Source organism: Zingiber officinale, chromosome 3B (assembly GCF_018446385.1).
Source record: "Zingiber officinale cultivar Zhangliang chromosome 3B, Zo_v1.1, whole genome shotgun sequence".
NCBI lineage: Eukaryota > Viridiplantae > Streptophyta > Magnoliopsida > Zingiberales > Zingiberaceae > Zingiber > Zingiber officinale.
The window spans coordinates 3,824,314-3,849,868 of NC_055991.1; the positions used below are offsets into that span (position 1 = coordinate 3,824,314).

Sequence of the window (25,555 nt, forward strand, 5' to 3'; positions counted from 1 at the left end):
TTTGTCTTATTCTTCCACATACTTTGAGGAGGCAGAGTGATGGAACCATGCCGAGCAAAAGGTGACCAGCTAATTAATGTTTCGTCAATGGCAAACCACGTATTCATTATTCTAATTCTCTATGTGTAATACATTATTTTGTTCTCAAGCATCCATGATCACATCATCAAATTATCTCTATGCATGTTTACTAAATGCATCTTTCTTTCTATTATTAATAGGTATCATTCTCCACATTAAGCTAAAATTTAGCCACTACCCCACTATTTCATCCACTTGCATCAACATGATCTCATCTACCAATGCTCTTTAAATGCTCTCCAATGTCGATCTCTCCATTCACTCATTTCAGCACCAACAAAGAGCTAGTTTCATTTACATCAACAATCACCCTATTCTTCAAGTAAGATATATAGATAAACTTTTATTTTTTAAATGTTTTTGTATACATGTGCTATCCATGTTGTTTTCTTACATGTAAAACTACAATGAACGGAAAGAAAGGTAGTAGTATTCGGATCGACATTTGCTTGCCGCCAAGCACAACACCTCAATCAGAAACCATGAAGAAATCTACGAATAATCATAATGGCAAAGCCGCGATACCAATGAGGAAATTGATGATGGAAGTGTTGGAGTTTGCCAGAGAGGACACAAACAGGGTGACCTTTTCCCTCAAGGTCGGCTTGGCTTGCCTCCTCGTCTCCCTTCTCATTCTCATCCAGAAACCCTATCAAGTCTTCGGCACCAACATCATTTGGTCGATCCTCACCGTCGCCATCATGTTCGAGTACACAGTTGGTAAAACCTTAATCACACACCATCCTATCAGTTAACTAGTCAGTCTATATATAAATATAATCACTGACTTGTTATTCCCTACTTAATTAATTATAGGCGCCACCTTTAATCGAGGGTTCAATCGAGCATTGGGAAGTTTACTTGCCGGAATCTTTGCCATTGTAGTGATCCAAGTAGCGATGTCCAGTGGCCACATTGCAGAGCCTTATGTCATCGGTCTCAGCATCTTCCTCATCGGTATAGATTACTAGCTAGCTCCTTAATTAATTGCACCAGTGACGTGAATTCGTTATATATATATGCCTGCATTATAATTAACGTACGCTTGCAGGATCGGTAGCCTCGTTCATGAAGCTGTGGCCGTCGCTGGTGCCGTACGAGTACGGGTTCAGGGTCATCCTCTTCACCTACTGCCTCATCATCGTGTCGGGCTACCGGATGGGGAACCCCGTGAGGACGGCGATGGACCGGCTCTACTCCATCGCCATCGGCGCCATCGTCGCCGTCCTCGTCAACGTCCTCATCTTCCCCATTTGGGCCGGCGAGCAGCTCCACAAGGAGCTCGTCAGCCATTTCAACGCCGTCGCCGATTCCCTCGAAGGTATTAATATACACATGCTGCTGCTGCTGCTGCTGATGATGATCACTTAGCTAATTCCTAGCTAGTTCAAAATATTACAGAGTGTGTGAGGAAATATCTGAGCGACGACGGATCGAACCACCCGGAATTCTCGAGCACAGTGATGGACGACTTCCAAGACGAGCCTGCGTATCGCAAGTGTCGAGCCACCTTAAACTCCTCTGCCAAGCTTGATTCATTGGTAATTAATGGATCGATTGAGATTTAATTTGTACCAAATTAACCAATTCTAATTATATGCAGGCGAGCTCTGCAAAATGGGAGCCTCCTCATGGAAGATTCATGCAGATGTTCTATCCGTGGGGGGAGTACGTGAAAGTTGGAGCCGTGCTTCGCCATTGCGCTTACGAGGTCATGGCCCTGCATGGCTGCCTCCACTCCGAGATACAGGTACCTCTTTAATTTGACATCGAATCAGAATTAAGGCAGCTAATTAATTAATTGGAATAGCATCATATGCTGTGAAATTCATCTCGAATTTAGCATCTGAATCCGATTCCATGAAACCTTAATGGAACGTCGACGCCCATTGTATTGTAAGAACACTAGCTAGCTCTTTGGTTTTCTCTCTTTCTAATTCAGGCGGCTTACAATCTGAGGTGCACGTTCCGCACGGAGATTCTCGACGCCACCGACCAGGCGGCGGAGCTCCTCCGCCGCTTGGCCAAGGACATCAACAACATGAAGCACAACGTGCAAACGAGCCTCCTCAAGCACGTCCACGGCTCGTCGGAGCGCCTCCAACGCTCTGTCGACGTGCATTCCTATCTCTTCACCTTGGGCGGCCACCAAGACGCCTCCCCCCCTTCCAAACCACCCTCCGCCAGGCTCTCCAATACCTTCTCATTTAACAACAACAACAGTAACAATGACGGCGAGGAGACAACAGCGGTGCAAACTGAGTCATACCATGAGATGATGAGGAGACAGCAGCGGCGGCTCCACTCGTGGCCGTCGAGGGAGGTGGACGGCTTCGAGGAGGATGCCGCCGCCGGGGCCGACTCGTTCCCGAGGATGCGCGCGCTGGAGAGCACCGCCGCCTTGTCGTTGGTCACCTTCACTTCCTTGCTCATCGAGTTCGTAGCTCGGCTCGATCACTTGGTCGAGGCCGTGGCTGAGCTTGCCAAGTTAGCCAACTTCAGGCAGGACGTGGCATGCTAAACCCGAAATGTAACACAATAAGTTGATTTCATGTATACATTTGTATTCCAGAGGGATATTAACACTAGACTTAAAACGCGCACATAAATGGGCCTTTATTTGGGCCTTTCAGGCCCAAATTCCAGATAAGCGTAAGGGGAATCTGCCTGTGCAATCCGCTGCTTCTCTGTCTATCCTCTTATCCGACCGTCAGGTGGGCGACCTTCTCACTTCGCTCCTCTCATGGCGGGTCTCCTCGCTCCCTCTTCCTCCTCCGCCGCCGGCGCCGGCGGCCTCTATGGATCCACGCGTCGAACTCCATCCCTCTCCGTCGCTCCTCTCTTTCCGACTTCGCTTCCCGGTGAGACGGTTTAGTACCATCACGGCTTAGTTCTGACTCGTAACGCTCTTCTCGCTCGATTCACTTCGCAGTTTATCACCGGAGAGGTCTCGACGGAGGAGGACGAGTTGGGTTTAAGAACCGCACCCGCCGCCTCGTGACCCCCAAAGCCGTCGCCGCCACTGAGCTCGCCTCCACCGACGAGGTAATGCCTTTTGTGCGCTGAGATCCTTCTTCGATGTGTGATTGCGATTAGGGATTTTGGCAGGGGAAGACGCTGGCGAGCGAAAGCCAGCGGCCGGTCTACCCTTTCTCGGCCATAGTGGGGCAGGACGAGATGAAGCTGTCTCTACTCCTCAACGTGATCGACCCCAAGATCGGAGGCGTCATGATCATGGGCGACCGCGGCACCGGCAAGTCCACCACCGTCCGCTCGCTGGTCGACCTTCTCCCCGAGATTCAGGTGGTCGTGGGCGACCCCTTCAACTCTGACCCCGAGGACCCCGAATCCATGGGCATGGACGTCCGTGAGCGTCTCGTCCGCGGAGAGCGGCTCTCTGTCGCCTCCACCAAGATCACCATGGTCGATCTCCCTCTCGGTGCCACCGAGGACCGCGTCTGCGGTACCATCGACATAGAGAAGGCGCTCACCGAGGGCGTCAAGGCCTTCGAGCCCGGCCTGCTCGCCAAGGCTAACAGGGGCATCCTCTACGTAGACGAGGTGAATCTTTTGGACGACCACCTGGTGGACGTGCTCCTTGACTCCGCTGCCTCCGGATGGAACACCGTGGAGAGGGAGGGAATCTCCATTTCTCACCCCGCTCGCTTCATTCTAATCGGTTCCGGCAACCCCGAGGAGGGTGAGCTCCGGCCGCAGCTCCTCGACCGGTTCGGAATGCATGCCCAAGTCGGCACCGTGCGGGATGCAGAGCTGAGAGTCAAGATCGTCGAGGAGAGAGCTCGGTTTGACAGTGACCCCAAGGGGTTCAGAGAAACATACCAGGCTGAGCAAGAGAAGCTACAGCAGCAGATTGCCTCGGCACGCAGCTCGCTTCCTTCGGTGCAAATCGACCGTGATCTTCGTGTGAAGATATCGAAAGTCTGCGCAGAGCTCAATGTGGATGGTCTGAGAGGGGACATCGTCACCAACAGGGCTGCCAAGGCCTTGGCTGCATTGAAAGGCAGGGATAAGGTGAGTGTGGAAGACATAGCCACAGTCATTCCCAACAGCTTGAGGCACCGGCTTCGGAAAGATCCTCTCGAATCCATCGACTCAGGCGTGCTCGTCATCGAGAAGTTCTATGAGGTCTTTGGATGAGCAACTCTACGAGGTAAAATTTTCAAGAATTCCAAGAACCATTTGGATGTTTTTTAGATCATTGTCACATTGATTTCTTAAGCTCTGCAATTTTAAGCTGTTATATGTTGTTGAGAGCGTGATGGTAGAAGAATTCCAAGAATCAATTGAATGTCTTATAGATCATTGTCACATAGATTTCTTAAGCTCTACAATTTTAAGTTGTTTATTTTGTAGAGTGTTATGGTCTGAGAATACTCATGAAGTTCATATTTTCTGAAAGATTAAATATTTTGTGGTAAAAATGATAGTGTTCATCTCATCCGATAGATATAGGCAGGTAAAGCAAATTTATTTAGTTTTATTTTTAAAATTAATTTTGTTTATTATTTTTTTATCAATTTTTTTATTTCTTTTATTTTATATAATTTTTAATATAGGTGAGAATCTTTTATTTCCTTTAAATTACCTTAATTACTTTCTTAATTTGACATTTAAATTATCATCATCTAACTCGTGATATGTGTTAGAACCTTCTATCCTTTTAAATCATCTCTCCTTCTAACCTTTGACACATAATAAATGTCAGAATCTTTCTCTTTTTAAATTACCCATCCTCCAACCATTGTCACATGTTAAAATACCCTCTCCCTTTAAATTATCCTCTTCAATGCTTGACATATGCTAGAACCTCCTCTCCCTTTAAATTACTCCCCTTCCAACTCTTGACATATGTCAAAATCTCTCATCCTTTTAAATTACCTCATTATAACCCTTGACACATGTCAAAATTTCTCATCACTATAAATTACCTCCTTCCCAACATTGACACATGTCAAAATCTCTCATCTCTTTAAATTACACCCCACTTTCAACCCTTGACACATGTCAGAATTTCTCACTCTCTTTAAATTACCCATCCTCCCATCCTTGACACATGTCAAAACACCCATTTCCCTTTAAATTACTCTCTTCAACCCTTGACACATGTCAGAACTTCTCCTCCCCTTAAATGACTCACCCTTCAACTCTTGACACATGTCAAAACCTCTCCTATTAAATCCTCCTCTCACATTTCATTTTTAGTCACTCTTCAGTCACACCTCCCTCCACTGCTATCTTCCACTCAATCTCTCATTCTCTCTTCCTAAAACATAGTTATCTTCTTAGTCATTACTTTTAGTAATTTATGGAAGAAAACTATGGATGACTAATTTGGATTTATTTTCAGATAGTGGGTCAATTAAGAATGATGTTTCTAGTGGAGAGAGTATCTCCAACAACAGTTGCGATTATACAGTCAAATTTACCACATATTAGGTTAGTTATTATCATTATTTTACGCATATTCGTTATTTATTTTATAAGTAGAGAAATTATATTAAGATTAGATAATGTCATACTTATACATTTTGTTGTATTTTTTATATAGATATTTAAAAGTAGAGAAGATATGATAAATTGGATAAAGATAGTTGGTATTGTAGTGGTTATTAAAAATTCTGCTAATTTAAAAGGTGACAAACTACCAAAGTACCATCTTATGTGTGAAAGAAATGGAAAGTACAAATCGTTACGATATCTAGTTGATGGACAATCCTTAAAAAGAAATACTGGACTAAAAAATATAAATGTCCATTTAAGCTGCGAGGTATACCAATACCTTCAGATGATGTGATGTGGAGTTTAAGGGTTGTTTGTGACTTTCATAATCATCAATTAATAGAATATATTGATGTCCATGAGTACTAGAGTAGGTTAAAACCAATAGAGAAAGAATTTATGCTCGACATGGCCAACAACACCACACCTTGTGAAATTCTTAGTATTTGGAAGAAAAGAGATTCATCAAACACTATGGGGATCAAAAACATTTACAATGTCATTTTCACAGATAAATTCACTAAACGAGGCGACCTAAATTCTATTCAGTATATCTTGGACCAATTAATCAAGAATAAATACCTTCATAATTATCGTACAAATCCAGACACCAACGAAATCACAGATATTCTTTGGGTTCATCCAAAAAGTCTAGAGTTGTCTGTCAACGTTTTGTCTGTGTTGATCATTGATACCACATATAAGACCAATGAGTATCGGATACCACTATTGGAGGTTGTGGGTATCACATCCACAATGCGAACTTACTTACTTATGTTCGCATATCTTAGTAATGAGAGAACAGAGCAACTGACATAGGCATTAGATACTTTAAAGAAGTGGATGCTTGAAAAAAAGACATCGTTGCCATTGATGTTTATTTCAGATCGGGATTTGATGTTTATTAATGCCATTGAAACATGTTTTCTCAATGCACATAACATCTTTTATATTTGGTACATAAACCAGTGCGTAATGAAGAAATGCACTCCTATGCTTATTCTGAAGTGACAACATTTTTATACATCATGACGCTCACTCATTAATTCATCGACATAATGGTCTTATTAGCAAAAGTGGGATGTCATGCACAAGGAGTATCAACGATTCGAGGATGTTTTAAATTACCTTTGGGATACATGGTTACACCCTTACAAAGAGCGATTTGTTTGAGCATGGGTTGATACATGTATGCACCTTGGGAGCAATTCAAATAAAAGGTATGGTCACTTTATAGTCTTATTATTTAAATTTTGTTCATTATTATACTATTTCAATTTTTTCGATATTAAAACGCAATGTATTTTTTTTATTACAGGCAGAGTTTGCGTATGCAAGACTGAAGTTATATTTGGGAGATACCGTGTCATCCCTATAAACATCTTTTGAAAAAATACACAAGATGTTGAGAATTCAGTTCGGGGATATTAAGAAGTTGTTCGAGAGATCTCTCAACATTCTACGCCATCAACATTTACATGGTAACATTTTCAGTCAAATAAGGTGTCAGATTTTTATTAGGATGTATACTAAAAGCTTAGCTTTTTGTATGAACATTTATATTTTGAAATGAGAATCACTTTGGTCAAATGTTACATTTTATATGTTAATGCAGTTGTCCATTTAATTTATATTGTAGATAACATGGTGTGTGGTGCCACACAGAAGATCATATTATCAATTCCTTATAAATTATGAATAGTAGCTCACGACCGAGATGGATAGGGACAAACCATTGGAACGGTTGTAATGTAATTTGGTATTAGTCTGTCTTGACTATAAAATTACACTAGTACACTATGTGTGCATTGAGCAGGACCATTGAAGTTTGTTCGATTTATACTGACTGCATAAAAGAACAGAACCTCTGTTATTTTGGATGTGCGTTCTCTTAATTCTGATATAATAACAAACACGTATACTTAGTATTTATTTCTTTAATTTATCAAAGGGTGAAATTTATTCAGTTAAATCAATAGGCCCAATAAGTTGGAAAATAATATTATTTATATGGTGTGTTGTTGATTATAAAAGGGAATTGTGTCCTAGTAATCTAGGTTGATGATGTCCCCTTGAGGAGTTCATAAGGATTATCATTTAAACCCTACAGGTGGACTTAGTCTGACATGATAATAAAGTTGAGTGGTACTACTCTTAGAGCTAGATGTTAATTAAGTGAGTTGTTAGTAACTCATTTAATTAACGGACATACGATATCTTAAACACAGGGAGACTAATACACTCATGATAAGTAGGAGCCCATATTGTAATATGAGATTGGTGCGGTAGTTCAATAATAACTTTTTAGTGATATGAGTTATTATTCATGAACTTGTGTTGGGTGTTCGGGTCGAACACAAGAAGCTCAAGTCCATCAGGAGGTCAAAATCAATTCCTCCTCTTGGTCCCTGTTGTAGTCTCTATAAAGCATCGCATTCATCCATTTTAGTTTTGCTTCCTACCCAAGAAAGGGGTCGGCCGCATCCTTGCTTGGTGCCCAAGCAAGGGGTCGGCCAAACCTTGCTTTCTACCCAAGAAAGGGGCCGGCCAAGCCTTGCTTGGTGCCTAAGCAAGGGGTCGACCAAACCAAAAGAAAAGAAAAAGAAAAGAAAAAAAAGGAGATTTTTTCTCAACAGAATTAGAGATTTTTCTAAAAAGAATTACGTTGATTCTTTCTTAGAAATTTTCTAAAAAGAATTATCTTAATTCTTTCCTAAGAAATTTTTCTAAAAAGAATTATGTTAATTCTTTCCTAGAGATTTTTCTAAAATGAATTACATTTTTCTAAAAAGAATTATGTTAATTCTTATAGAAATTTTTTTCTAAACAAAAATCTATTACTTTTTCTCCTTTTTTATCTTGGGCAAAGAGTTATAAAAGAAGAGGAGTTTGTGTCACAAAAATCAATAATTCAATTAAGAATTGATAAGTTTCTCTCCTTTCCATTAAGGTCGGCGCCGCACTTCTTTTCTTCTTCCCTTTTCTTCCCTCTAGGGTCGACACCCTATTTCTTTTCTTCTTCCCTTTTCTTCCCTTTAGGGTCGGCGCCCCATCTTCTCTTGGTGGCCGGAGCTTGGAGGAAAAGAAAACGAAAAGACGAAGCACCTTGATGGCTGACGGTTTGGAGGAGAAGAAGAAGAAGGAGGCGTTCCTTCCTTTGCATCTTTTGGTGGTAGGCGGCTTGGAAACAAAAGGGGTTCGGGTGTTTTTGTCTTGGTAGATCGTCACCCATACGACGTCCAAGAAGAGGAAAGGAATACGACAGAAGATCAAGAGGTCTTTGTCCATGAAGAAAGGTACAACTAGTTATTTATTCCGCTGCGCAACTAGTTGTTGTTTTCTTTGTATGGATCATGAAATATCAACACAAGAAGCTAGCGATTTTGTGTTTTCGTTTTTGTTCTTCGATTTTGTGTTTCGACCTTGTGCTTTGATTAAGGTCTCTGTAGTTAAACCTAAGGTTACTGTGAGAAGTTTAAATATTTAATTTCTTTGAAAAGCTTTGTCTAGGAAGTGGTGGATGATCCCATAACCAAGAAGGCCTAGTGCCTCGCCAACGACCTGGAAGTCAATCATTGAAATAAATATTTAATCAAGTTCTGTAATATGATTTAACTTTTGAAGAACACAAGGGTTGAACTTGGAGTAAAAATGTTAAGTTTCGTTTCCAATCCAAATTTAACTTTGAAGAACGAACTTGGAGTAAAAATGTTATGTTTCGTTTCTAATCCAAGTTTAACGTCTGAAGAGCACATGGGTTGCGAGAAAAAGTTCTATGCTTGTACAAATTTTTGTACAGGGGAAACAGAATGGTATTCCAAGTAATGACCAACAATTTCATTAGAGGCAATGAAGTTTATTTCTGGTTAGCTAAAATGTATTGAGGAAGCATCTCACCAGCTAGTCGGTAGATACAACTGTTCTATCAAAATTGTATACGGATTTGTCATGCAAGCATGATCTTGCACATTACCGTTACTTTTCCATTCCAATTCCGCTTCAGAGTATCAACGCTCATTGGAGGATATTATCGATGCACGTACATCAATTTAATGATGAGGGAGCACAACCTAACAGGACATCCCACGTTGTTGAGATATTAGATGGGATGGATCTGCATATGTGAGAGCATATAATATACAAGTTTTTCGATATGATAGATTCATCTCAAAGTACAGTTCGAGCCCCTTCATATAACACATAACATAGAGGTCGACCTACAAGTAGAGATGAGCAAAGTAGGTGTCGCATACCTTCTTTTGCAAATGCATCCACTTCAGGATCTAGGGCCTCTCAACCGACTGTAACATCTCGAGGGAGAGGAAGACGTGGAAGGGGGTCGAAGGTTCACAATATTCAAACGACCCATGATCACTCTCCAGTTCCACTCATCCATGATGCTTATATTGAAAAATTACCTATGCCTCTGTAGCGTTATATTTCTCACACTGTTGATGTTCAACCTGATGATCATTATGGATTCAGGACAATAGCTGCACTAATTGGGTATGATGAACAAGATTGGTTTCAAATACGATTCGAGCTTGTAGAAGAGATTCAACAAAATAAGGATCTATATGATCAACTTTATCCAGATTGAAATTTGGTAACCAATCTATTATTCTCATTGAATTGGTTCGAGCCATGGGCACCAAAAATGTATTGGATGGACTTTATGTCTTTGGGAATTGTCATCGCATCAAGGTACATCTTGTACTGCATACATTTGATGAGAATGTTGGGAGTTGTTTTACTTGCTTGCCATTAAGAACTCTAGTTCAAAACCAAGAACGTCGAGAAATAACTATTGCTCATGTTGGCAATCACTTCGTATAAGTTTTTTTACATCCTCATTACCTTGTACCACCCATTCCAACGTGGTGGTGACAACATTCATCATATGAAGCTAAAAGATGAGTCACTCGTTATAGGACACATATTCATTTGTGGTACGAAATAATAGGTACACCACCACAAAACGTGTTAGGAGCAGAATTTGGAGGTAATATTAATTAAAATTTCTAGTTTTATATATTTCTGTGTTTTTTTGTATTATCACATGTATTATTCATTTGAAAAAATATTTATTTCTAAGTTATGAATGTGTTCACTATTAATTATTAGTATTTTTATTAATTTTAAATATATAATTTTTATTTTGATCGATATTTTTTAAATTTTTTACAAATAATAACTCCTAAAATTTATAACTAAAAATAAACAAAACATTATAAACATATAAAAAATATATATATTCAACCAAAATAAAACTGATAAAAAAATTCATAAAAAAATTAATTAACAAAAAAGTAAAATCAATAAAAAAATAAAATTTTAAAAAATAATAAATTGAAAAATACAAGTATTTTGAAAAAAAATAATAAATAAAATTAATTAAAAAATAAAATTAAATAAAATTTAAAAATAAAGTATTGATAAAAATAATAAATAAAATCGATTAAAAAATAAAACTAAATAAAATTTATATAAAATTGTAAAAATAAAGTATTGATTAAAAAATAAAAAATAAAATTAATTTAAAAATAAAAATAAATAAAATTTGAAAAAATATTGTATTGATAAAAAAATAGTAAATTAAATTAATTAAAAAATAAACTAAATAAAATTAAAAATGTACAAATTTGAGAGCTATTTTAAAACAAAATTAATTAAAAAAATAAAAGTAAATGAAAAATAAATAAAATAAAAAATAATAAAAAGAACGCAGGTAAATTATAGAAGAGAGGACTTTGTCCAATAGTAGTGCATGAACCATCTGTGTCTACTTAACGGATTTATAAAATTGCTAGTGTCTTCTTCTGATATTTCCACATGAGTTGGCTACGTTGTCAAATAAAATAACAAATTTTCCACCACGCTTTGCCCCTAATGCTACGTAAACAAACTAGATGAATATAATTTTTTTTAGTGGAAGGGATCAAAACAGAGAAAAAAGAGGGGATTTTCTGGCCTTTGAACTATAAACTCCGACTAGTTGTTGAGGCACGTTGAAGTGAATCAACAAATGGCTATGCAACTGATAGTCTGTACTGCAACCATGTCCACAGATGCAGAGCAACAGCATAGGGACGAGATCATGAGCATCTCTGTTTTCTTTGCCATCGGCATTCTTCTCTTGGTCGCTGTCTGCGTCATCTGCAGCAAGCACCACCCCCGCATCGCCATCCCACCCGTCGTCCCCCGCCGCGATCCTCAACAGCACCACGATATACCACTAACTTTGCATGCTGGACTCACCAAGGTCGAGATTGCCTTGATCCCCACCTTCACCTACAAAAGCCCCACCACGGCCATGAATTCCTCGGGCTCACCGGCGGCGGTGGTTCCGAACTGTGCAGTGTGTCTGAGCCCTGTGGCGGATGGGGAGATGGTGAGGCAGTTGCTGGCCTGCAACCATTTGTTTCATGTTGAGTGTGTGGATATGTGGTTGTTCTCAAACCCCACGTGCCCGCTTTGCCGAACGAATGCTAAAGCACCGGCGGCGGATCTGCCAGAGAAGGCAGAGGATACATTGCCTTCACCGGTGCTCATCCAGAACTCACCAAGTTTAGCTGTTTGAGTTGCTAAGATTGTCTGCTAGTCCAAGATTAGTTGCCAATGTAGCTTAGTAAAGAAACTAAATTGAAAGCCAAATCATATGGAGACTCTTAAGTATTCCTAAGTGTAAGTTTTTTTTCCCATTTGAGATGTTTTTATACATGTTTACTTACAATTTGTATGCGAAATTGCACAAACTAAACTTTGAACAAGTTAGGAACAAGCTTTTTCGAATCAAGCTGCAAGTCGAGTAGACACGAGGGATCTGGGATAGAGCATTAGTTATTTGAAGCTTGCAACTGCATCCAGTCAACATCAGAGTAGAGTGTCCAGCTAGCTATCTTCCTAGCTTTCGGATAAGATCATATTTAGCGCTATTTGTGGGAACTTAACTGCATCCGAGACGTGAAGATTGACGAGATCAGACGGCTTACCAAGTACCTTGACACAAGAAGAGTTGGAGATGTTGATAGAAGTGTGGGCTTCTAGAATGGTACAACAATGGCAAGTCCCAACCAAGTGCCATCTGCCGAAAGACCCCGCAGTATCCGCAACCGGCCAACATGTTGAACACTGAATCTGAGTCGAGGGTTGGACCGGGTTCCAACCAACTCAACCTCCTTCGGCTGACTTTCCTCGAGTAACCGTTCCGCCAATCAGCTTGCCGCTGGTGCCACCTTCACCGATTGCATATCACATGGCGTTGTTCCGAACACCCCTAGAAGATATGGGCTGAGCGGAAAGGACATAGAGATCGTCTTCCGAAATGCCCTGCTAGGGATATTTGTAAGGGAAAGGCTCCTGTGATGATCGAGTCCCCCGAGTGGATCAGCACGCTATTCTCCAAAGAGATATTGGAGGACAAACTTCCAAAACATTATCAATCCATGTCGATTGGGGAGTATTCAAGAGTTATCGATTTTGAAGACCATTTACTAAAATTTGAAAATGTGGCATACTCCACTAATACACGGATGACGGATGGAGTCAAGTGTCGCGTATTCCTTACTACTTTGGCAGGTTCAGCGCAGAGATGGTTCAAGCGACTACCTGCTGAGTCCATCTGTAGTTTAAAGGACTTCTGAATGGCATTCCTTCGCCACTTTGCCAGCAGTCATCGTTACCACAAGATGATGGTAAATTTATTCTCACTCAAGCAAGGGCTCATGGAGACGCTGAGGGCCTACATTAAGCGATTTAATTAAGTCATCATGGATGCCCACGCGGCCACTCTAGAAATTTTGATAAGTGCCTTTTTTCAGGGACTTACGAATAATGACTTTTTCTGATTCCTTATTAGGAAGTCTTCGAAGGATTTCGGCCATCTGCTCGGGCGAGCCACCAAATACATCGATGTTGAAAAGGCTCAGTTCACTCGAAAAAAAGTAGTCCCTGAATAGGGCGTCGTTCTTGAGCATCAATCGACCCACAATAATGTGACTTCAAAAGGGCCCCAATCGGGCCCTTCGCCATAGCAACATGAAACAAGTTCGTACGCGGTCCAACATGTGGAAGTCGATCAGTCGCGAATCCCCAAGTCTTGACTGTGGACTCCAATGTTTTGCCCCTATCACCGCTCGGGGACCCATGACACAAAGGATTGCTACCATGCACTTTAATCTAGGCCGACGCCGATCGGCATATCAAGAATTTCGTCGGCGATCTCGTTCTCCAAGCCGCCAAAATTACCACCGATCGGATAAACCCCTGGTCGAAACAACACATTAGTCGATCGGACCCAGCAATTGCCCCAACAAAGGAACAACCAGAGACGTGCAAGAGCATCAGCCAAACGATCGCAACGCCAATCAACTTGGGAGGAAGAAAATCAGGGCAATGTCGACCGCTTCATTTGATCTACTTTATCTCCATTGAAGACGGATGAAGTAGAGGTGCACCACAATCCGGGAATGGAAGGAGGAGGAGCAGGCAAGGAAGCCATCGAAAGAGAATATCGAAGATTGAAGAAAAGAAGAAAAGAAGAAAAGTGAGATACTGAATACTAATTATCGACGACAAGCAGAAGACGAAGGAGAAAAAGATGAAGAGGAGGAGAGAAGGTGTTACAGTGCAGCGAAGAAGGGAGACTTTAAAAACGCTAGTGTTAGTTATTGGCAGTCGTCTGATCCAGAGATTAAAAAGGGGATATTTAATTTGGACAGTCAAATTTGAAAAAGTTAGCTATCACATCAAATCACAACAGTGGCCTATCACATCGGATATTCTCCTGTGTAGGCGTGCAACACATGTCAGCGTAATACAAGTCGCATTAACGAGGGATGAGAGGCAATAAATAAGCTTATGATGAAAAGTTGTGCTCGACATGCTTTACATTAATGGTAGGTGATTTGCTCGATTTCTAAGAAGTCAAGATAACATCAGCTCAATCCGAGCAAATGTTATAAATGAATGCCCGATTGGAGGTATTTCGTCAGACGAAGCCACTCGATGATGCTGGACTAGTCAACCGAACATCAAGAATATCATAGGTAAGAATGATACGTTAAGTATAATATTTGTTCTAGCCAATCGGCGGTACAACATAAAAACACCTGATCAGAGGATAAGAGGATCAGACAAACATCAGAGTCCAGTCAATTAAATTTATAGTTTCTTTCGACTAGACTTGAAGGGAAGACTTGTGATACGATGTTTAAGATGGGCCCCTTTTAGGGAGGTTAAAATCCAAGAGGTTAGCTAACGTGGAAGTTAAAGTCAAGGTCAAGGTCAAAGGGTGGTCGGCATCATTTAGAACAAAAGAAAGCTCGACTAGACCTCCATGCCGGGCAGACCGCGAGTGTTAAACCAAGGGTATGCCCGATCAAACCCTTTGGTTGGGACGACCTCAAAATCTGAGTTCATAATCAACGATGAAGTACGAGGAAGTATGTAGTCAAACATCCATTATTCTGACCGAGTGCCCCTGCCGATTGGATGTAGGATTCGATCGGATAGACTAGACACCTGGTTAAGTACATTCAAAGTAAAGAGTAAAGAAGTTGAGTGAAAACCGAGTCACTGACTGCATACATAAACATGGACCAAGAACTCCTCAGTAGTCACAGTCGTTCGGACTATATCAATGATGTGATTGGTTGGTCAAAGTAGCCTATGGCAAGTCCCACAACCCAATAAATTAATACATTTTTTTTTACCTTTTGCGCCACAAAGGACAAGGGATATTCTGTAGGCAAATCGCACTTTAGAAATTTCCAACCTGTCCAATTATAGAAATTTGCGGGTTCATTTTAGAAAAGATGTTAGAGTCACTTTATGACTTAATCCATATAGATAGGAATAACCATAAATGGACAAAATGAGGCAATTTGGTTGGAAGCTTTGAGTATTTAAGCATCTGATGTCACTGATTTTTCAAACCTTTCCTTCAAAAGTTTGATCTTTACTTGAAGTTCCATGATCCGCCTGAACAGAGTCAGAAGTGATGAGGCAGAACGTTCGAGCTTAAGCATCCATTCATTCTCAAAACCATTAACCATGCTATTGTGGCACAACGAAGTTTGCTCTCTTTCTCCAAACGTCGCCTCTCCAACTCATTTGTGCTCAGAACCAAACCACCAGAATTGATAACATCCTTGTAGAGAGGTTCTTGGCCCTGTGGGTACATCTTTCTATATTCTGTAAAAGCTCTACGTGATTCATTCAATGCCCTCCTACAGCCAATCATTAAGTTACCTAACAAATAGATCTCTTGCTCGTACGACATACGCAGGATCTCCCGGACCACAAAAAGTGATCCAAGGGATGTGTCAGTCGTATTTGCAGCCGGATCGTGACCACGATCTGATCGTAAATGGTTGCAATTTCTTCCTGGTTCATCATCCCCATCAGATTATAATTTTTATTTGAAGTGACCACCGGCCGCCCGGAGGATACCCTCGCTCGGCGCCAAGTAATCTGACCACTTATCCACCACCGGAGGCATTGAATACAGCATTGCCTTTATATATTCAATACTACATAAGGAAAGGATTTGACCTGGAAACTTTGAAGACAGCATTGCTAGTGTCTTCTTCTGATATTTCACATAAGTCGGCTACGTCGTCAAATAAAATAACAAATAATTCCACCATGATTTGCCGCAAATGCTACGTAAACAAGCTAGATAAATAGAAATACTTTAGTGGAAGGGATCAAAACAGAGAAAAAAGAGGGGATTTTCTGGCCTTTAAACTATAAACACTCACCAACTAGTTCTTGAGGGCGTTGAAGTGAATCAACAAATGGCCATGCAACTGATAGTCTGGACTGCAACCATGCCCACAGATGCTGAGCAACAGCATAAGGACCAGATCACGACCATCTCCATCTTCATTGGCATTGGCATTGGCATTCTTCTCTTGGTCGCTGTCTGCATCATCTGCAGCAAGCACCACCACCGCATCGCCATCCCACTCGTCATCCCCCACCGGAATCACCAGCACCATCACGGTACACCACTACCTTCGCATGCTGGACTCAGCAAGGTAGAGATCGCCCTCATCCCCACCTTCACCTACAAAAGCCCCACCACTGCCATGAATTCCTTAGGCTCACCGGCAGTGGTTCCGAACTGTGCAGTGTGTCTGAGCCCTGTGGCGGAGGGGGAGATGGTGAGGCAGTTGCTTGTCTGCAACCATTTGTTTCATGTTGAGTGTGTGGATTTGTGGTTGTTCTCAAACCCCACGTGCCCGCTTTGCCGAACGAATGCTAAAGCACCGGCGGCGGATCTGCCAGAGAAGGCAGAGGATACATTGCCTTCGCCGGTGCTCATCCAGAATTCACCAAGTTTAGCTGTTTGAGTTGCTAAGATTGTCTGCTAGTCCAAGATTAGTTGCCAATGAAGCGAAGTAAAGAAACTAAATTGAAAGCCAAATCAAATGGAGACTCACAACTATTCCTAAGTGTAAGTTTTTTACCCTTTTGAAATGTTTTTATTTATGTTTACTTACATTTTGTATGCTAAATTGCACAAACTAAACTTAGAACAAGATAGGAACAAGCTCTTTAGAATCGAGTTGCAAACAAATGGTATCTTCGTTTAAATTCTTAGCTATTGACTCACAGTGCAGGCCTGACATGAACTTGAAGAGATCCACATCGAAAATGTTTGCCGCGCAAATTAATATCTGGGACAGACTTCTACTTGTATAATCCAAATTGAGCACCTATCAAGAGCTAACAAATATCAAGAGCATAACAGTTCTTTAATGTTGCAGATTTAATGTACAAGTATCTGTATGGTTCTATCATAAAGACATCTAGCTGGCTGCTGACCGTCTCCCACAAGTTCATAAACGAACTATTTTATGACATAGATGCTATCTTTAAGCAAAGTTAGATCAAATTGTGCACCAAAACATCTTTTAAAACATGTACAAAAGAAGCCATCACTTTGTTCAGGCATGCGGTATATGATCTGTCAGATTAACTTAGAATCGCATAATCAAACGTCTAAAAAGTTGCAAAACTACTAAACCATATAGATAGTAATAACCGTAAATGGATAAAATGAGGCAATTTGATTGGAAGCTTCGTCTCTGCGAGTATTTAAGCATCTGATGTCACTGATTTTTCAAACCTTTCCTTCAAAAGTTTGATCTTTACTTGAAGTTCCATGATCCGCCTGCACAGAGTCAGAAGTGATGAGGCAGAACGTTCAAGCTTAAGCATCCATTCCTTCTCAAAACTATTAACTATGTTCATTGTGGCACAACGAAGTTCGTTCTGTTTCCCCAAACGTCGCCTCTCCAACTCATTTGTGCTGAGAACCAAACCACCAGAACCGATAACATCCTTGTAGAGAGGCTCTTCGCCCTGTGGGTACTTCTTTCTATATTCTGTAAAAGCTCTACGTGATTCATTCAATGCCCTCCTACAACCAATCATCAAGTTACCTAACAAATAGATCTCTTGCTCATAACGACAAGCCTCCATGCGCCACTTCTGTTGCTCCTCCACCCTTGTCTTCTCCAAGGACTGAATGACCCTATCCTTCTGCTGAAGAATCTCATTCAAATACTTCAACTGTAACTGGGTATCGATGCATGCTTTCTTTTTTTCTGCAGAAAGCAGTATAGCTTTTCCCGCATACAATTGGGTTTGCTCCATGATAGAATCAAATCCTGATGGGGGACTCTCCCAAACTGTGCTGCTCCTCGGCCTTTTTTGTTGATAACTCTGCTCCCTTGCCTGTGTTTCTTCATCCTCCTCATCTTCTTCTTCGTCGTCTATCTCACAAATCTTTCTTTTTCCATTATCAGCAGAAAAATAAGCCCTATCATTCTCATGGTCTAGAGGCATGGTCTTATGCCCATCACTCATCATCAAAAATACGCCATCTTGATCCACAACCAGGTCAGTTGATGTTAGCCTATCAAACGAACCCATCCTATCCAAGAAATCATATTTTCCTGAGAACTCTTCGCCAAAGTCCTCTTCTTTCCAACCATCCCCATCTCCAATACATAGATTCTCAAACTCCATATTTCTCGTCCAATGTGAATTGCAAAGCTTCAAACAATGTTCTGTACCTCCATTGTTTTCCACCTCTATATGCTGCTTCTTTCCCTCCTTGAACCGTTCAAAGCTATCTGCCATATCAGAATCACCTCCCAGTTCTGAAGATAACACAGGCACACACTTCTCTTCAATGGAAACACCAAAATCATCTGAGCTTCTAGCCCTTGAAGCAGCATACTCAGTGGCATCTTCGGCATCATCGTCTTCTTCCATTTCTACATCCGTGGAGTTCTCAACTTCACACTCAACCTCAGGAGTAGGCTCAATCTTACATTCAGATTCCAAAAACAATCTCGGCTGTTGGTATTTTATCAAGCACTGGAGATGCGAGGCATAGTGGTAAACCCCTGAGTTGGGGACGTCGAGCAATTCCTTCTCCACAAACATCCACAACAACCCAGCCCAATCGACCTTGTGCAGCAGCCCTTCCTTCACCATCCGGTGCGCTGTAACAACCTCAGTGGGCAATATGCATGCATCATCCTGGAATTGGAAAAGCAAGAAGACCGACATGAAGTCCACAACGGCGGAAATCGAGTCCTCCCTGGAGAACAAATCGTGGATGTTGTCCTCAGCACGAGGCTCAGGGCAGCCAGACTTATCCTTCGTGACGGGGAGCATCAGAGCGCGCGCGAGGTCCGGATGGCTGATCGAGACGCGTAGGCCACCGACGAAGCTGCGGCGTTTTGTGGGTTCATAGTTGGCGATGAGGGGTACGAGCAGGTCGGAACGGATGCCGCGGTCCAATGGGAGACGAGCAAAGTCCCAGAGGCCGAGCGCGCGGAAGAGGGTCTCGTGGGCCGCGATATTGAGGGTGGCTAGCGCGTCATCAGGGGAGAAAGGAACTGGGCGGAAAGAGGCGGTGCGTAGCGCCAACTTCTGCTTGGCGGAAGGTGGCTTTTTGCGATTGAAGGAGGAATCGCGGCGGAGCTCCGGCGATGGGGGAGGTGGTGCTGGTGGCTCCTCACGGAGATCGGGGATGACGACGTCGGGGGTTGGGGAAACGGTTGCGTCTTCTTCTGAGGCGGCTTCAGGATCCCGCCTTGCTTCCGCCGCCGCCGCCGCCGCCGCGGGCGTAGGCGGTGGAGGCGGGCGGGAGTTATCGTGGGGCGAAGAGGGAAGGTCAAGAGGGAGATGGGGGAGGAGCATGGGGTTGGTCGGCTAAGATCGGGCATCCGCCATTGAAGAAGAAGACGAGGGCGAGGGTTTGAGAGCTGCGTTCTGCGTTTTCGTCGTTTCGCATCACATATCTTTTCCTTTTATAGAAAATCTTTACGAGCAATTTTTAATTATATCTGATAAAAAGACGTTTTGGAGGATTTTTCTTTTATTCCTAAAAAGTTGTTTGATCGAGACCCTTCTTTACTAATAAGAAAAAATTGAGAAGCATTTTTTTTTAAAAAAAAATAATTAAGGAAACATGACATTGCAAATCTTGAGAAGCATTAATTCTATAAAAATTGTATAGCTAATTTTGATGCTTAATTATAAATACAAAAAAAAAATAACATTGCAAATCTGTTGTAAAAGATATTAAAAATTTTGAAGTATAATGAAACTAATTTGTGATAAAATTTAGCATAAAAAAGTTTAGAAAATTAAGATTTATGATGTTGTTTATAAGGATTATATAATTTATTATGACTTACTTAATATAATTGAATCCTGATTTAGGAATAATACTGTGTAAATTTTTAATGAGTATTAAAATACTAAATTTATCACTAACATGCTTTATATAGGGTCAAAATTTAGTATAAAAAAAATCTAAAAAATGATTGAGTTCTAAAAATGGTAAAAGAATCTACAAAAATTATTATATGTGTTATAGTTATTTGAGACTCATTTATAAATATTAGCTAAAAATCAAAAGAACAACCTTCATCATCATCATTATTATTATTATCAAAAGGTGTCCCAATTTTTAAAAATATCAAAATAATACTTCATCTTATTTTTTATTCCAAAAATATAGTAATTTTGACTAAAAGTATTATAATGTAAAATAAAATTAATCTTACTTAATCAAAATCATTGGACATAGAATATTGATATATAAAACATTCTTTTCTTAGTCAAAATTGTTCTAATTTAATATAAATTAATTAGGAAGAATCTCTGATGTTCAAATCAAGCATGTGATTCAAATTTAGTACGCAATTTAAATTAATTAGGAAGTAAAATAATGTCAAATTGACAAGATTAAGCCTGCGTTTAGTTGGTAAATGGAGCATCATGAATCATTTGATAAGAAGAGATTCATCCAAATTATGGGATATAATAAGGTTTCAAGGAGGCCTGAGGAGAGAAGAAGCTGAGGGAAGGAGAGTAGACCTGATGTGCTAGTTGATCAAGTATTGTAATGTATTGGCTAACCAAACTGACTTGTGACAACCACCAATATTTGGAAGAACTGGATCAGGGCTCGCAATTGATGACAATATCCTTCAGACCATACACTTTCAAAATTACACAATTCCAAAAGCTATAGGAAATTTAAACCACAGAGGCCGATGTAGCACTCGCGATGTTAAATAGCAAAGAACAGGGTAGAAATATCTCACAAAAGCTTCTTCGTCCAAAAGGATTATGACCAGCCTATGACCACCCGAAGACAAAGTCGAGCAGATATACAAGTCCCAATGAGAAGGGGTAGAGCAAGAACGCGACAAAGCAAGTCCACAGAGCAAAGGTCGTCCGGAAACTGGCGAAGTGGCCCATCACCACACAGACAATCAAAATGATCAAAACCTCAGCTGAGAAGTCCCATGTTAGGCCTCTAAAGTAAACTAGAGCCAAGAAGACAGCCAAGCAAAGTGTGTTGTTCATAGTGACTCCTCCGTAGATCTGTACAAGAAAATTTTGGGTTATAAGTTGCAAAGTAACAAAAGGAGAAGCGAGATGATTTGAATCGGGAAACAAACCTCTGAGAAAGTGAGTGAAGAAGTTCTTTGCTTTTTTCGGCGGGCAAAAATGATTGAAGAGACAGCCTCACTGGAGTTGGTAGCCAAAGGCATGGCAATGAACGATATGAAGAATGAAGGTATGCTTGTAGCGAGAGAGAAGTTGTCGACAGCGTCCACAAGTGGGTCAGCAAAAATTGCAGCAAGAAGAGTTCCAAGGAGCAAGAGTAAGATGGCTTTGAAAATTATCAAACCGGGATTATCAACGCTTTCTACAACTTCATCACTCTGATCAATCAATGTGTCGTGATCCTCCCTTGTTTTCTGCATAAATTATAAAGTTATATTTCATCATCCGGTTCGCATAGTATTATTGTAAGTTAAGGTAGCTTAGAGAACACAAATTTACCGAGTGAAACTCGTCCATGAATTTTTTTGAGTAAGAACTAGTATTTCCAACATAATGTCTGGCCTCGGTAAGCCATTTTGAGATTCCCACAACAAACTCTTGTTCTTCGATTGTTGAATTTCGTGACGTATCAAAATCATCCATGATTTTTTTAACAGCATCATCCATATCCAAATTTATTTCATCAATTTGGAGACCTATGATCAGAGCTCTTAACTCAGCATGTGATAGTGATCCATCTGAATTCTCATCTAGTTTATGGAACAACCTGTAAACCAACAGCCTCACTGGAGTAACTAAAAACCAGTAAACATCTTACAATTAGTCAGTAAGATATAGATACCTACATTTTAAGAACATCTGGGTTAGGTGTTCCCTCCTTATCCATGAGTCGTCCGAGGGCTTGCATCTGAGCATGTCTTAGAATTCCTGATATTACATGCTTGTGCTTTGCATAAGCTAATCTTCTCCTCTGAATCCAAGGTTGAAATATCTGATTCATGATACAGAAAAAAAAATCAAAAAAATCAAAGGTCAGTTTCTCAGATGGTAACTGAAATCATTATGGAAAGAAAAATCAATTATTATAACTGAAATCATTATGGAAAGAAAAATGTTACCTGATAGACACAATATGAAACCAAGAGCGCAACTGCAACAATAAGAGAAATCAAAACAGCTAGACGCTGTCCAGAGGGAAAATTGAAAACTCGTGGCAGTTGCACTACCACAAATGGGATGATAGATATTGCCATGATTCTTGCTGCATAGCTTGTTTGAATATCAGTGGAAACACCAGAACCTTAAAATATACAAAAAGGACAATCAGCCAGCAGATTCGATAATAAACAAATTGTTGAAAGTTAATGCCCATATGATGATTAACCATTTTTTTACATGAATTCAATATTAAATTAGGACAGTTTATAGCAGCAAATTTATAATGTTAGTAAGGATGAGCAGCAAATCATGCTGGTCTAGCTGATGGATCTAGTTGACCTTGTTCATAAGTTAGGGAAGTGAAGAAACTGAAGACAGATAAGAGTCACATGCAAGGATAAACTAGCTCAACTTTTGCAATGTTAGAATGGGTTCCTAACCATGTCTTGCAAATGCCTGATAATGCAACTGTACATTTAACAATTAGAAGTTGCCTTAACTTTGTTATGCCCTAAGTTATGTTTCATGTACTAGAAAGGATGGGAAGGAAGTCATGCTGGTCTAGCTGGTGAGTCTAGTTGACCTTGTTCATAAGTTACAAGTTCCAATCTTTGAAACATTTGAAATGTTCGAAGGTTTTATCACTACATTGAAAGGTTACAGAAGAAACAAGAAAACAAGGTTACAAAAATGGTAAACATACTAAAAGCTTTAGTTAATGCCATCAACTCTAAATTTCAGAAAGTTTAATACAATTGAGTAATATAATATTTAACAAACTAGATTATTTCAGCTTCGGGAAAAACAAGGAAATTGAGGCCGTTCAGAATAATGACATGCTTTAGTTATTAAACTCTACTCACCAAATAGACTGAATAAATGTGTATCTTGTGAATCAATTGAGGTTAAATTCTCTGAAAGATCAGTCTTTCCCACAATAATACAAGATCCCCATAGTACTGTAAGCAGCATCACAGTCGATCCAGCAAGTAAACCCATTCCAATCAACACCTGATTTTGAGCAGTTTCTTTACTCCCAGATAGCCCAGATACTGGAGAAAATTGTTAAATTTATGGTTAGAATAGGCATCAAAATAACTAATAGAAATGCTAAAAAAAAACTTTGTTCTATTCAATTCTGTAAACTGAATTATACAATTTCTTAGGATAAATCATAAATAATTGCTTGCTTACCTCAGAGATGTAAAATCAATTTAACACATGGTGATATGAGTGTAATTTATTCACATTCCCAATTCAAAACAACTAACATATCTATTACCACGATATGCTTCATCACCTAATCACAAGAATGTGTAGAACTATGGGCAACCCCTTTAGTGTATATTATAAGTTGAAAATAAATAGAAGGATTCTCACGCATTCTTCCAAAAAGAATTAGATATTACTAAAAGAATAGATGAAATAATGAAAATTTGATTTTCAAATGAAACCATCTGTCAATTGAATTTTCTTTACTTTGCATTACTTTTTTCTACAAAACGAAATTGAGGAAGTGATTTATCAATACCCACCGGAACAATACAAAACAAAAAATTGGAAGTTTTCAACGGTTTTGTTAGGTGAGTATCGACATAAAAAGGCCCAATTGGCTTGTTACCTACTGAGATGCTACCAGTTGACTTGGATATTTGTAGTTTTAGATCATCAAAAATATTTTGTTATTTGTTCGGAAGCGTCCAAAATTCAAATTCAAAGGCATGTGATACAGAACGGCGACCCTTTCAGTTGTGGAATAAACTAAAAAGAGGTCCAATCCGGATCATACGGCCCTTAATGCGCAAGAGACGAGTCAAAGCACGTCAGCAGTACGTTAGTTGTTTAAAAAAAAATAAAAATAAAACGAAAACGACGTCCGCCTTCTCTATCCAATTTTGCCGGGCCTTCATCTTCTTTCCTGTCCTTCCGCATCCTCCAAAAAATAAACCCCCAACCTCACTAAAATCTAAATCTGATCGCATCGATAAACTCGAAGAACAAAACCAAGACCGACGACTCCATTAATATATCTAAAAAAACAATCAGAAGCCAATTTCTCACAACAAATTTCACAAACTCCAAAATACAACACAAATGTCATTAGATGATAGATCCGATGCGACCAACCAATCCTTATCTTGTATAAAGAAAGAAAGCTCAATTCCCTTTTCCAGAGAAAAGGAAACAAGAATTTTCACTACAAGCGATGCGAAGAGATAAGACATACCTAATATTAGCATTGCGTCAGGGAGAGCCCCAAGAATCGGAAGGAAAAGCCCCCCGACAATACCCGGGCCCATGATTTCGAGGAGGAGCTCGCTCCCGGAGGAGAGATACGTCGCCGCCTTGTACATCAGGAACCCGTACACAACGATGAGGAACATGTTCCCCACCACTGTGGTGGTGCAGGGGAGGAACCCGTACGTCTGCTCGCACTGCTCCCCGGAGAAAAGACGCGCGATGGCCGGACGGCGGAGGGAGGGAAGGATCAGGGTTCGGCCATCCGAGTAAGAGCGGGAGGTGATACCGTCCGAGATCGGCAGATCGGCGTCCGCCTCGTCAGCCGGCGCCGAGATGGAGCGGCTGACGGCGAGGAGGGGGGAGAGACCGAGGAGCAGGAAGAGGAGGAGCTGAGGCGACCGCATCGGTTCCTGCTGCCACTGAATCGACGCCGAGGAAGAGGAGGAAAAGTGGAAGGAGAGTTAACGCCTCGCTGTGCCTTTTATAGTGGTAATTCGAGCCAGGACAGATCTTTCCATTTTATCCTATTCAAGGGGAACTTTCCAGAAAAACCCACGATATTTATTATATTTATTGTCCCATTTGTTTCCTTATAATTTATGGGAGCGCAGTTTGGTGCGTGTTGGGTTGATAGGCCGCTTGGCAATTTGACAAACACATCCAC

At 40.6% G+C, this 25,555-nt stretch overlaps 6 protein-coding genes across 9 annotated transcripts; 4 read left to right on the forward strand and 2 right to left on the reverse strand.

The window, feature by feature from the left end:
• The first annotated feature begins 265 nt into the window (after positions 1-265).
• Positions 266-2,637, forward strand: LOC121968021 (aluminum-activated malate transporter 9-like). Of its 3 annotated transcripts, none has more exons than XM_042518544.1 (7): positions 266-403; positions 505-801; positions 898-1,038; positions 1,133-1,402; positions 1,483-1,622; positions 1,685-1,831; positions 2,024-2,637. In XM_042518544.1, exons 2-7 carry the CDS (start codon positions 564-566, stop codon positions 2,600-2,602), a joined length of 1,515 nt encoding a protein of 504 aa, XP_042374478.1. In that variant the 5' UTR covers positions 266-403; positions 505-563; the 3' UTR covers positions 2,603-2,637. The 3 variants fall into 3 exon arrangements, with proteins under 3 accessions (XP_042374478.1, XP_042374477.1, XP_042374476.1); XM_042518543.1 differs by having other exon boundaries at positions 338-403; positions 501-801; XM_042518542.1 differs by lacking the exon at positions 266-403 and having other exon boundaries at positions 489-801.
• A 123-nt stretch (positions 2,638-2,760) lies between these two features.
• Positions 2,761-4,447, forward strand: LOC122055542 (magnesium-chelatase subunit ChlI, chloroplastic-like). Of its 2 annotated transcripts, none has more exons than XM_042617018.1 (3): positions 2,761-2,942; positions 3,014-3,126; positions 3,178-4,447. In XM_042617018.1, the coding sequence occupies exons 1-3, from the start codon at positions 2,825-2,827 to the stop codon at positions 4,237-4,239; spliced, it is 1,293 nt and encodes a 430-aa protein (XP_042472952.1). In that variant the 5' UTR covers positions 2,761-2,824; the 3' UTR covers positions 4,240-4,447. The 2 variants fall into 2 exon arrangements, with proteins under 2 accessions (XP_042472952.1, XP_042472953.1); XM_042617019.1 differs by having other exon boundaries at positions 2,762-2,942; positions 3,190-4,447.
• A 7,187-nt stretch (positions 4,448-11,634) lies between these two features.
• LOC121968023 (RING-H2 finger protein ATL70-like) lies at positions 11,635-12,259 on the forward strand. Its single transcript, XM_042518545.1, has one exon. The coding sequence runs from the start codon at positions 11,660-11,662 to the stop codon at positions 12,179-12,181; it is 522 nt and encodes a 173-aa protein (XP_042374479.1). The 5' UTR covers positions 11,635-11,659; the 3' UTR covers positions 12,182-12,259.
• A 4,174-nt stretch (positions 12,260-16,433) lies between these two features.
• On the forward strand, positions 16,434-16,958 carry LOC121967963 (RING-H2 finger protein ATL70-like). Its single transcript, XM_042518495.1, has one exon. It carries the CDS (start codon positions 16,434-16,436, stop codon positions 16,956-16,958), a length of 525 nt encoding a protein of 174 aa, XP_042374429.1.
• A 607-nt stretch (positions 16,959-17,565) lies between these two features.
• LOC122055543 lies at positions 17,566-19,931 on the reverse strand. The gene has a single exon (XM_042617020.1). It carries the CDS (start codon positions 19,825-19,827, stop codon positions 17,707-17,709), a length of 2,121 nt encoding a protein of 706 aa, XP_042472954.1. The 5' UTR covers positions 19,828-19,931; the 3' UTR covers positions 17,566-17,706.
• A 1,150-nt stretch (positions 19,932-21,081) lies between these two features.
• LOC122055545 (sodium/calcium exchanger NCL1-like) lies at positions 21,082-25,356 on the reverse strand. Its single transcript, XM_042617023.1, has 7 exons — positions 24,878-25,356; positions 23,514-23,702; positions 22,611-22,792; positions 22,338-22,483; positions 21,991-22,258; positions 21,603-21,905; positions 21,082-21,525 (listed from the first exon to the last, which is right to left on the reverse strand). The coding sequence occupies exons 1-7, from the start codon at positions 25,293-25,295 to the stop codon at positions 21,277-21,279; spliced, it is 1,755 nt and encodes a 584-aa protein (XP_042472957.1). The 5' UTR covers positions 25,296-25,356; the 3' UTR covers positions 21,082-21,276.
• Positions 25,357-25,555: the final 199 nt, after the last annotated feature.